Here is a 12841-nt window from a genome sequence, read left to right on the forward strand (position 1 = left end):
ATTACGAAATTTGTTGCCAATGAATATTCTTATTAACTGATTAACAGTTTCAGCTGCACTTTTCATTTTAAGCATTATCCACTAACCCAGTAAATTGTTTTTTAGGGTGTACATCAACCCGGAGCCATGATTTTTTTTTTTATTTATTTAATTTAATTTAATAACAGAGTTCAAAACCCAAAACACAAAGAGTTCATGGGAAGCTTTGGACCTGTTGGAAAGACTATTTCGTCCATTCCAGAGACGACACTTGCCTGACAGCTGCTTCCAGTCCCGACCTAAACATCATTAAACATCTGAGGATAGAGCTCAAAGAACAGAGCATGAAGACGGCCCAAGAATCCAAGAAGCCTTTTGCGGGAAGAATGGGTGAAAATTGATGGACACTATTTTAGGCTTTTCTGCCTCACCTTAAATTACCTGCTGGTAATTATTGACATGAAAATGGTCATATCTGAAGAACAAAGCCAGGTCTCAGAATCAGAGTGACCCTGCTGCGACCTCTGAGAGTCGTTACTGTTCGTACTATTTGCTTTGGTTGGGATGGTGGGCGAGGAAAGAGATTATTGTCAGATCTGAACCCAGGACAGCAACACAATAAGAAGTCATCACTAAGAGCACTAATGTAAACTTAAGTGTCTACTTAAAGAAGAAAGTTTTCAGTCTTCATGATCACGTAAAAAACAGATGCAGAGCGAGTTTCCTGTTGTTTATGATCTCTGACGTCTCCTGATCTGTTGCTCAACATCCTCTCACACATTTACAACCCCATGCCGGGACTTTTTCCAGCTCTTACCGTCATTCAGGACTTTTACTGCACCTGCTGGATAAAGGAGCAGCAGGAGTTTTATCTGGAATGTGGTGAAAATCGATTTCCCTGCCAATCCCCCACAGGTCTGAGGAAATATGTCTGGCTTTGTTTCAGACTCCACCTTAAACACACAGAATATCTTAACACGCTTTTATCCCAAGTTCATCGACCTCACTCAGCCATGATTTTAGGTCATGGACACAGAGGTCGACTAAAATATACTTCTGAGGCGCTGGATTAGGATTTGATTTAGGTAGGTCGTCATTATTCAGAGATGTTGATGTTTTATTTCAGTGAAACCTCAGCTGGGTTGACAAGTTGGACATGATACACTTTATCTGTGTGGTGTGTAGGATTTGGTGGCATCTAGTGGTGAGGTTGCAGATTACAACCAACTGAAATGTCTTCCATGTGAGCAAGAGTTCTCAATCTCAACCTGAGCCCAAAAGATTGGACAACAATGGGTTCAGACCAAAAATGTGGCGGGGAAATACAGTGTGGAAAGTGGCTCTCGCTGCTACACAGCTGCTGTGTCCCAGACATTAGAAGCCGCCTAGCACTTTTGGGGCTGTCAGGCTTGGTTGGACTCATGCTTAGTATTTTATCTGATGATCTCAGGACAGGCCAGGTTCGGGCTTCAGCTCACAGGGTTCGGTTCGGTTCAGTTTTTTCAGCCTGTTGAGAACTCCAGTATGAGTGATCTCCCAGGTGAATGTCCAGAGTTTGTTTGACCGATCCATCTCTGCGGCCTTTCTTGGTCTTGCTCAGAGCGATGAAAATGCTGTCGCCCATTGCATCTCATACCACTGCTAAAGGGTGCCTCTGTGGGTGGGTATCTGACCTGGAGAGATACTGACCAGTGCCAGAAAGGGTTGGTAAGAACACCTGTGATCGGTGGCTCAACCGTTGCCGAAAAGGATCGGGAAAAAATACCCAAGTTTGGTGGCTCAAACACCACTGAGAATGCCTGAAAGGGTCTGTTGAAACACCCGTGTTTGTTGCCTTAAATGCAACTGAGAAACACCAGAAAGGGTCAGATGAAACACCCAAGTTTGTTGCCTTAAATGCAACTGAGAAACACAAGAAAGGGTCAGATGAAACACCCAAGTTTGTTGTCTTAAATGCAACTGAGAAACACCAGAAAGGGTCAGATGAAACACCCAAGCTTGTTGCCTTAAATGCACCTGAGAAAAACCAGAAAGGGTCAGATGAAACACCCAAGTTTGTTGCCTTAAATGCAACTGAGAAACACCAGAAAGGGTCAGCTGAAACACCCAAGTCTGTTGCCTTAAATGCCACCAAGAAACACCAGAAAGGGTCAGATGAAACACCCAAGTTTGTTGTCTTAAAGGCCACTGAGAAAAACCAGAAAGGGTCAGATGAAACACCCAAGTTTGTTGTCTTAAATGTCACTGAGAAAAACCAGAAAGGGTCAGATGAAACACCCAAGTTTGTTGCCTTAAATGCAACTGAGAAACACCAGAAAGGGTCAGATGAAACACCCAAGTTTGTTGCCTTAAATGCAACCGAGAAACACCAGAAAGGGTCAGATGAAACACCCAAGTTTGTTGCCTTAAATGCAGCTGAGAAACACCAGAAAGGGTCAGATGAAACACCCAAGTTTGTTGCCTTAAATGCAACCGAGAAACACCAGAAAGGGTCAGATGAAACACCCAAGTTTGTTGCCTTAAATGCAGCTGAGAAACACCAGAAAGGGTCAGATGAAACACCCAAGTTTGTTGTCTTAAATGCAGCTGAGAAACACCAGAAAGGGTCAGATGAAACACCCAAGTTTGTTGCCTTAAATGCAACCGAGAAACACCAGAAAGGGTCAGATGAAACACCCAAGTTTGTTGCCTTAAATGCAGCTGAGAAACACCAGAAAGGGTCAGATGAAACACCCAAGTTTGTTGCCTTAAATGCAACCGAGAAACACAAGAAAGGGTCAGATGAAACACCCAAGTTTGTTGCCTTAAATGCAGCTGAGAAACACCAGAAAGGGTCAGATGAAACACCCAAGTTTGTTGTCTTAAATGCAGCTGAGAAACACCAGAAAGGGTCAGATGAAACACCCAAGTTTGTTGCCTTAAATGCAACCGAGAAACACCAGAAAGGGTCAGATGAAACACCCAAGTTTGTTGCCTTAAATGCAACCGAGAAACACCAGAAAGGGTCAGATGAAACACCCAAGTTTGTTGCCTTAAATGCAGCTGAGAAACACCAGAAAGGGTCAGATGAAACACCCAAGTTTGTTGTCTTAAATGCAGCTGAGAAACACCAGAAAGGGTCAGATGAAACACCCAAGTTTGTTGCCTTAAATGCAGCTGAGAAACACCAGAAAGGGTCGGTTAAAAAAACAGCTGCTTCTTTGTTCTTGAACGGCGCCTTTCTTAAATTTATTTTTCTCTCTTTTGGAGCGATATTATTGTTAAATGTCTGAACTCATCTCCAGATTTCAGCCTGTAAATGTCTCAGCAGCAGGAGGAGCAAAAGCAGGGTCAGCTCCAGGCTCCAGGTACAAACATAAGTGCAATAAAAGAATATTGTCAGAGGGAGAACTGTAAAACTAAATGACAGTAACGACAACACCGCACCTCTCCATCTGAGCTCATATTCTGTCGATCATTTACAGCTCACGACATGACGGGAAACTGTATCTAGGTTATTGGTACAGGACGATGAGGAAGTGTGGTGCTGAGTGTGTGAGTGAAAACACCACCTTCCTGTTGGAGGCTTTCAGTCTGTGTTCTGTCTCAGCGTTTGAAGGCGTCTCAGAAGGAGCTCAGCACAACAGGTACGAGATTAAAATCTGTATTGCTGCTTTCAGGTGAATAACTGATAATGAATTAAGATGTTGTATCAATCAGTTATAATAATTAAGACAATAAAATCCTTATCATATTTAATGCAAGTCTCCTTTATGACATAAAGCCTTTGATTATTCAAATGTACGTTGCTCTTTGACGCAGTTAACATCATAAAGTTAGTCTGTAGTATTTTCTCCTGAAGATGAACGTACAAAATAAATCGTTTAATCTGAAGCACAAAAAGCAGAGAGACCAAACTAAGAGACGGACGACGGCTCATATTGCTCATTTATTTGGGGATTTAACAGCTCGGACTTTTATGAAAATCAAACAACAGAAGGTGATAAACAAATATGGACGCTCTGCGCTGACACAAACAAACCAGCCGTGATGTGAGTTTGATTTTGACCACGTCTAATAAACGCCGCAGGCTACAGAGGTGTTTGTCCACCACTGCGGGTCACAAGATTTTTACCATTTCTGTAAACCATGGATACGTTACAATCGTCAACAACGCTTTGGTTAATGTGTGTTTAAATTCAGGCACGGAAACAGTTCAGTTATGGTTTGGAAAGATCATGTTTTGGTTTAAAATACCCACGTTTGGTCGGATAAATGTCGCTGCAAAAGCAGGGACAGACTGGTGAAAACAACCTGGATATAGTGGCTCAAAAGTCACGACGGGTCGGTAAAACCATCCAGGATTGATGGCTTAACCGTTGTTGGGAAATACTGGAAAGGGACAGTAAAAACACCCAAGTGTGTGGCTCAAACACCACTGAGATACGCCAGAAAGGACCGGCAAAAACAGCTGTGATCTTTGGCTCAAACGTCACTGAGAAATGCCGAGAAGGGTTGGTAAAAATACCCAAGTCTGGTGGCTCAAACATTACTGAAAATGCCAGGAAGGGTTGATAAAAACACCTGGGATTAATCGCTTAAACACTGCTGAGAAATGCCGGACAGGTTCGGTAAAAACACCCAAGTTCGTGGCTCAAACGCCACTGAGATACGGCAGAAAGCATCGGCAAAAACAGCTGTTTTTTTCTTTGGCTCAAACACTGCTGAGAAATGCCATAAAGGCTCAGAAAAAATACCTACTATCAGTAGCTCAAACACCACTGAGAAACACCAGAAAGGTTTGGTAAAATCACCGGTGATCTTTGGCACAAACGCCACTGAGAAATGCCATAAAGGGTCAGAAAAAATGGCTCAAATGCGACTGAGATATGCTGGAACAGTTGGTATAACAGCCAAGTTTGGTGGCTCAAACGTTACTGAGAAATGCCAGGAAGGATTGGTAAAAACAGCTGTGATCTTTGGCTCAAACGCTGCTGAGAAATGCCAGAAAAAATACCTACTATCAGTAGCTTAAACACCGCTGAGAAACACCAGAAAGGTTCGGTAAAAACACCTGTGATCTTTGGCTCAAGCGCCACTGAGAAATGCCGAGAAGGTTTGGTAAAAACACCCAAGTTTGATGGCTCGAACGTTACTGGGAAATGCCAGGAAGGGTCGGTAAAAGTACCTGTGATCTTTGGCTCAAACGCCACTGAGATATACCAGAAAAGGCCAGTAGACATAGCCAGGTGTGGTGGTCAATGCCACGATGAAATGCCGGAAAGGGTCCTTAAAAACTATCTAGACTGATTAATAGCGCCACGGGTGAGAGGAAGAATACGTGTTTTTAATTTGGGGGTGAACCGTCCCTTTAAGGTACACTGATATCCAAATGAACAGAGCTCTATAACATCTGCACCTTTGAGACAAATTTGTGTTTCACTGCTATCCTGAGGAGATGTTTTGTTTTGTTCTTGAACCCTTGTGTGTGTGTGTGTGTGCTCTCAGAGGGAGTTGCAGGTGTTGTTTGCCAGCCCGGTAACCCAGGAGACGGAGGAGCATCAGACCTGCGAGGCAGAGAGGGAGTAAAGAGGAGGAGGAGAGAGAGACACATCCTGCTGGATATGAAGTCTGACTCCGAGGTCACACCTTCCTCCTGTGTTTGACCTCCTGATGACGCTCAGTCTGGGCGGGTCTGGGTCTTTCTTGGTCACCTGATGTTCCATCGTGGCCCCGCCGCTATGCCCTACCTGGCTCACACCGCCCACTCCCAGCTCGGCGCCCTCTGGATGGGCTGCGTCGGCTGGACGCTCACCGCTGTGGCTCTGGGGCTCATCCAGTGGAGGGTCTGGCTGGTGTCCGACAGGGAGGTCATCAGCTCCGGAGTGGCGTGGGTGGGCTTGTGGCGGGCCTGCTTCAACAGCCACCACACGGTGACCCCCGGCTTCGTGGTCATGCACTGCAGGTACATGAGCCTGACCGAGGCCTTCACGCCACCGGAGATCACAGCAGGTCAGGTGCTCATGTTCCTGTCATTAATCGTGGGGCTCTGTGGGAACGCTGGCGGCGTTTATGCCATGAGGAACGTCTACTTTGGGATGGCGAAGGACTCTCCAACACGCCTGGCGTTCGTCACCACGGGTGTGCTGTGCCTGATAGCTGCAGTGATGTCACTTGTACCTCTCCTGTGGAACCTGAGCTCGGTGGTGACCAATCAGACCATCAAGTTCCCCCCGGAGTTCAAAATGCCGCAGACGCCTGACTCTCAACACGTGGGGTGCGGCATCGTGGTGGGGATGGTGGGGGCAGTCCTGATGGTCGTCTCTGGGGTCATCTTCTGTATGTACAGGTTACCAGTGAGGTCACAGCACCTGGACGGGTCACAGCCAGGGACTGACAGCGGGGGAGCGCAGGGAAAACACAACCCAGCGTTTGAGTCTCACGAACGCTTGTGATCGGTCTGTTCGGACGTTTAACACGAACTCCTAAATGTCGGACAGCACTCTGAGGAGCTACGCTGATCTTGTGGCGTCAAGTGAACCCTGTGTATCAGGTTAAACTGTGTCGGCTGCTATCGAAAAAACGACTGAAAGCGATCACAAATCAGCTTCCAGTCAAGGGTCCTCACATGGAAACGACGACGAGAGCACCGTCCAGTTTTCGTACCATCGGAGTACTTCACGCCTGAAATATCACCTCAACACAAAGTAGCAGAGAACCCTGAGGTCCGAGCTAGCACAGCCTCTGATGCTAACGCTAGCACTCAGGCTCGTCAACCCACACTGGACCAGGTGTTCAGACTCCCTAAGCCCTTACAGACCTAGGACCAATTCCATTTCTTCCCCTTAGCCCTTGTCTTGGCCCTTGGCCCAACTGGGACACCACTTCCCCTCACGTGAACTAGCAAAACCAAGGGGAAGGGCCAAGACAAGGCCTGAGGGGAAGAAATGGAATTGGTCCTATGTCTGTAAGGGCTTAGGGCTTGAGTCAATGAGTCTGTAAGGGATCCATTTGGGATTGGGGGACTCAGTCAGTCTACCCGTGACTGACTCACTGACTCCCTTACAAAGTGGACTGCAGACCAGTTTGGGTGGTCGAGGACAATCCAGCAGCTTTACTTCGACACATCTGACAACATGAACTTGAACTGATTTTAAAACAGCAAAGTTGATATTTGTGACTTACTTGAGATGAATTAGTCACAGAGCATGTTGTTAATTGGATTTTCCTTCTAAGCTTCACTTTGGTACTTTCTAATAAACTGTGGCACCTTGTTTACGTTCAGGCATGAAAGAAATGCTAGTGTGGCTAGTGTTCTGGTCGCTACGATGATTGTTGTTACTGTACTTGAAGCATTCTCTGGCACAAGAATTGTCTTTGGGATAAATAAAGTTCTATTGAATTGAATTGAAAAACATCGTCGTATTTTCTTAAATATTTTATTCAAAAAAAAAGGAAAAAAAAAAGCTCATCTCCAGAATTTCAAACCATCTGTATCAATGTTCCTCTAATGATGAACAGTCCCCTCACCTCATGGAGAGGATGATGAACAGTCGGTCGGGGTCGAGAAAATCCAATGTTGGTGGTTTTTTTCCTTGAGGGACACCTCTGGGAAATGCTGCGTCGCTTAATTCAACATTTGTGGGTACTGAGAATCTGAGTTGAACCATCACCCACTGCAGCTTTAATCAGGCAATTCGAATTTTAAGGAGTAGTTACTTCACCTCCCAGCATGCATCATCTGCTCGCGCACCGCTCGGGGCTGCTCATGATTCCAACCTTCTTGAGGAACTTCATACAGTACACAGAAGAAGAGCTTCATTCCAAAAGAACACAAAGAGAAGCTATAAAACAAGCGCTGACGCCACACCGACTGCGTGACCGTCAGCCAGCGAAAATATTTCCATAGCGGGTACATATTTAGATATACAGAATGATTCCCTCAGGTATAAATAAACAGACGACACTGGAGATACACATGGCATATCATTCAAACACTCTAATACTGAATACAACATATACAAGTAAAGCACAAGGATCATTAAAAATGTCTTTAAAATCTCAGATATTTCTGCATCAGTCGGTTACTGTGGTCATTTTACAATTTTATGACGGGTGCAGCTCTTTCTATTCAAATCAGAGACAAAGTGGGAGGAGTCACAGAGATGGAGCCACAGAGACAGAGCGTGGTCCTGAACGTCACACAGGGGACGTGTGTGTGTGTACAAACACCTGCATCTGCGCCTCAAAGGAAATACAAGATGATACCAGTGTTTATAATCACAGAGTTAAAGGAAAAGTGCACCCAAAATCACCAGCTCCAGACCTTTGAGTTGATTCAGCGCAGCTGGGGGGGGAAAATCAATACGGCACAGTATCACGATATTTTTGTGTGGCAATATCATATCGGACACCAGGTATCGTTTTTTTATTGTATAAATTATCGATACGACAAAGACAAACTGAACTCTTGGGAGCCTACTAGAACATTTTATTCGATAAACCTGCTGATGACAACCAAGTTTCCTTTGGGCACATAATTCGCTGCTGAATTAAGGTAAAAATATCGCAATATATTGTATCGTGATAATATCGTATCGCGAGCAGATTTCTTGGGTCTGTGAATGCAGCACAGGCGCTGATCGGATCAGATGGAATGATGAGAGCAGCTGTTTGTGAGCGAAAATAGGTTTCACTTTCACTGGCGTGCTGCTGCTCCGTCTGTGCCCAGAGTCGCTCTGCGCTGCGAGAACGTGGTGCTACAAACAACCGAACGAAATACATATATTTCAACAGGATTCAGCTTCAAAAACAGTGAATCAAAACGGTGGCGGTAAATGATTTAATCGTGGCAGGCTGCCACAAATTTAACGCTGTCGTAAAGCGGCGTGCCCCGTCTTTTTCCTTGACTGTGTGTCCTTATATCCGTTTGTGTCACATCTTGAAATTCTGAGGTTTTTGCAGGTCCTTGAACGCAACGCAGGCGGAGCGCTTCCTTTTTTCTAAGCAGCAGTTTGAGTCGCCTGGTTGATAACCCATCAGTTGATGGAAGACAGGAGCAGCTGTTTGTGAGTGAAAGCAAACTTGTGAACTGTTAAGTTTCAATTTCACTGGCGTTCTGCTGCTCCGTCTGTCCCCAGAGTCGCTCCAGGATTTCACAACTAATGTCAGCCAATCCCTGAATTCTGAGCGACCCTGCAATCACATCTTTACCACAATTGTGACTAATTAAAACGAGTAACACCTCATCTAATTATGGAGCTGCGTGCAGCGTATTGATTTGCTCAGCGCCTCTTTTTTTCTGTTGCTGCACCAGGGACAGTCACACAGTGACAGGGCTAACTGTTAGCATCACATGGCTAACGTAACCTAATGCTTATTAACAGGTTTACAGACAAAGTTGAGCCATTTTGGTCCGAATCCGAGACAGCATCACAACTACTTTTGCGATCTTCACTACCAAAAAATGTCTCGAAACGTCGCAACATGCATCGCAATTGTTTTTGAAAAGCTGCCATGACAAAGTGTTTTTTGCTGCAGAGTCCACGTGTTCGTTTTTTGGCTGTGAGGATTGGTTATTACCACAGACTGTGCATAAAGATGGACAACGTAATTAGATGACAACATTTTCCGTTTTGGGTGAACTATTCCTTTAATGCATATTGTTCCTTGATGACATTATATGCTTCTGCTGACACCCCAAAACAAGACGGGACAAAAAGAACCCAAACAAAACCAAAATGTCTGCCTATGTAAATTTGGGTGTAACACTCACGTTGAATGCTATTGCCAGAGTCGACAACGTGAGCCGCTGCCCTTCTCCCCGTCCTTACCTCAGTCTGTTCACCTGTCTGCCCTCACACATGGAAGCCCTGATAAGAGTCGCTTTTGATCCAGATGGTTTGAAACTAAACAAAATTATACGTACATACATACAAAATAAAATACAAAATAAAGGGAAAAAAAAGATTTAGAAATGCAGAAGAGTTTAATCATTCCAAAGTCCGCCAGTCTGTTCTTGATAAACCTCGATGACGTCCTCGTCCTCCATCCCCAGCTGACGTGGACAAACAGAGGAGAGATGTGTTTTAGTGTCACACTTTAATATGTTTTTTATTCCTTTAAAAGTAAACTAGTTGGTGTACTTGTCCAGATTATTCACAATATTGGCGAAGGGATGCTCAAGTCAGGAGACACAAGTTCACCTCTTTCGGAGTTTGGTTGTCTGCGATTCTCTGTCCTTCAAACAGAAACCTTAGCGTGCTTGCTGGAACACCCTGAAAAAAAAAAAACACACAACTCAATGTAATCTGGAATAATGGTCTCTAGTGCTCTTCATCAAGAGTTAGCCCGGGAATCCCCAGAAGCGAAATCTTGACTTTAAAGTCATTCAAATTTATCAAGGTGAATCAAACTTGTGTGATTTCATAACAGGAAGTGGCTGACGGTTATTTCCCTCTTTCCTCATACCTGTCTCTGGCTGTAAGACTCCTTCAGCTTCTTCAGATGTGTCGTCATTTTGACCTTAAAGTGGATTTCACTGCTGTCCTGTGGGCGGAGAGAGAAAGTGATGATTTTTTTGTCGATTACAAAACAACGTCATTATTGCTGTGGGACGTTAAAAGAAAGGAACAACAAGCGAGTTGTAGAAAGTAGAAAAGTCTGTTGCCTCCCAATCAACATCAATCAGGATTTCGTACCCAGCTTGCCGCCAAATTCAGGGCTTGTTCAACTTTAATTTGGTTTGATCGGAGTTCATACGAGCTGATATGGTCGAACCCGGTGTCCTTATAACCACCCTAAAAACTATGTTTAAGGATTAAGGACAGTGCTCTTGCCTGGTTTTGCTAAAACGTTCTCTGTTGTAATGGGAGAATATCCCTTATCCCCCGCCCTCCTGTCCTGTGGTGTTCCTCAGGGGTCAGTGCTGGATCCTCTCCTGTTTTCTCTTTATATGCTTCCTCTGGGTCAGATGATCTGTAGGTATAATATTTATGTTCCACTGACTGGTTGTAACCCTGACAGTCTCTTGAATGTTATGTCTTGCCTCTCAGATATTAAGTGCTGGATGTCACAAAACTTCCTCCGGCTCAATGAGTTCAAATCTGAGGTCCTTTTTTGGACCCCAAAACCTGACCTGTGACTTAAGAAAGAACTCTGGGAACCTGTCCCCGCAATGTGAGCGTCACCTTTGACTCTGAGTTCTGTTTCAACACACAAATAACCAACATTGTTCAATCTTGCTTTCTTCAAATTAGAAACACCGCAAAAGTAAAACATTTTTTTATCTCAAGTGGACCTTGAAGAAGTCATCCATGCTTTCATCTTGTCACATCTAGATTCTGGGCTCAACCAAAAGGCCACTTCCTGTCTGATGTGGCTCGCTCAAAACTCAGCTGCCACACTTTTGACAAATCCCAAGAGACAAGACCACATCACTGCCACCCCTGGGACGCTAACCCTGTTAGGTATAAAACAGATTTTAACCCTTTACTTATAACTTTTAAAGCCCTACATGTCTGCGCTCCTCAGGTCGAACCCTCATAACCCTCGTTGCAAAAGGAAACCCGGTGTTTTCCATAGTTTCCCCGCAGCTGTGCAACTCAGGTTAGCAAACTCTCAGGGAGGTGTTTTTACAGTACACCTTTTATTACACACTCTGTTTTGCCTCGTCTCACCCTACGTTCAATGTTGTTATTTGTTACTATTTTGTGACTGCGCTATACACAAAGTTTATTATCATTATTGATGCAATAAAAACCTGATCTCTCGCTGGCAATTATGCTGTAAAATACAGTTTCAAGTACTTTAGTTTCATTTATTTGACTTACTTACACTGGTTAAAGATGAACTTCTTAAGCTTGTGTTACATCATATAATCATATAACTACCCAAACTGCATTAATGGGAATGTATTCACTTGGATTAATTATATTTTAATCTCTTCATGGCCCAGGTAAGCACCAAAATGTGAATGGACATCAATAGCTGATGTTCATGGCTTCATATTCACCCCTCCATCACCCATACACACCTGCCCGATCACTTTTAACTTGATGTACTCTCCGTCCTTCTTGTCCCCTCCGTCTCCGCTGGACGGTTTCGTCTCCTAATAATCATAAACAACATACAAGCGTCATACAACATGTAAACGCCTCACACACTCACACACACATTAGAGAACAGGCCCGGGGCTCAATATCGCTGATACAACACTAATACTCCTGATGTGTGTGTTTCGGTTTCAACATGATGTGTGTACCGCTGCTCAGCTCTGGATATGAAGTAAAACCAAAGCTAGCCGCGAAGCTAAGCAGCTATATAAGCAAGCTGTGAGCTCTGGGCCTGAAGCTAAGCGAGCTAACAGTTAGCATGTTCAATTATCACAAACGAGGCAGCCGCCATTAAAACCACCGCCGAGCCTCCTGTTGCGTTTCCTCCAGACTGTGGAGAATAAAAAGTCTTTACAGGTTGTGTCTCACCGTGTCCGACATGTTTCCCCTCTGTTTCTGTGGTTAAAATATCCCGACAATAGGTGCAGCTAACGTTAGCGTCCAGTCGCAGCTCTGTTATGGAATACAACCGAACCGGAAGTGATGGGAAGTGACGTATGCTGGTGGTTTCTGTCAAAATAAGAATGTTTCGATATCGCAACTGGAATCTCACTTCTTTTAAACGTCAGAGTTATTATTTGTTATTATGATACTCCAGCTAATAGTGCTCTTTGATATCTAATTAATTTTGTTATTTTAAATTCTAAATAAAAAAGAAATTCTCTGTCACTTCCGGAAGTTTTACTTTTTTTCCCCTAGAACTGAACGGTAAAAAATACAATAAAATAATAATAATAAGGTTAATGATAATAATGAAAATATGATAATAA

General features: G+C 44.1%; 2 protein-coding genes across 2 annotated transcripts; one reads left to right on the forward strand and one right to left on the reverse strand.

Moving 5' to 3' along the window:
• The first annotated feature begins 5543 nt into the window (after positions 1-5543).
• LOC117250092 (claudin-34-like) lies at positions 5544-6548 on the forward strand. Its single transcript, XM_033616099.2, has one exon. It carries the CDS (start codon positions 5676-5678, stop codon positions 6411-6413), a length of 738 nt encoding a protein of 245 aa, XP_033471990.1. The 5' UTR covers positions 5544-5675; the 3' UTR covers positions 6414-6548.
• Positions 6549-7381: 833 nt separating this feature from the next.
• Positions 7382-12567, reverse strand: sumo1 (small ubiquitin like modifier 1). The gene is made up of 5 exons (XM_033616100.2): positions 12441-12567; positions 11993-12067; positions 10429-10506; positions 10164-10235; positions 7382-10015 (listed from the first exon to the last, which is right to left on the reverse strand). Exons 1-5 carry the CDS (start codon positions 12450-12452, stop codon positions 9947-9949), a joined length of 306 nt encoding a protein of 101 aa, XP_033471991.1. The 5' UTR covers positions 12453-12567; the 3' UTR covers positions 7382-9946.
• Between the last annotated feature and the right edge of the window lie 274 nt (positions 12568-12841).

Source organism: Epinephelus lanceolatus, chromosome 24 (assembly GCF_041903045.1).
Source record: "Epinephelus lanceolatus isolate andai-2023 chromosome 24, ASM4190304v1, whole genome shotgun sequence".
In the NCBI taxonomy this organism is placed as follows: domain Eukaryota; kingdom Metazoa; phylum Chordata; class Actinopteri; order Perciformes; family Serranidae; genus Epinephelus; species Epinephelus lanceolatus.

Excerpts from the sequence above, each read along its gene's own strand:
- LOC117250092 (XM_033616099.2), top strand. The coding sequence starts at position 5,676 with ATGTTCCATCGTGGCCCCGCCGCTATGCCCTACCTGGCTCACACCGCC.
- sumo1 (XM_033616100.2), bottom strand. Across the intron at positions 10,236-10,428 it reads AGTCTTACAGCCAGAGACAG|GGTGTTCCAGCAAGCACGCT; the intron begins GTATGAGGAAAG and ends TTTTTTTTTCAG. Across the intron at positions 10,016-10,163 it reads ACAACCAAACTCCGAAAGAG|CTGGGGATGGAGGACGAGGA; the intron begins GTGAACTTGTGT and ends TGTCCACGTCAG.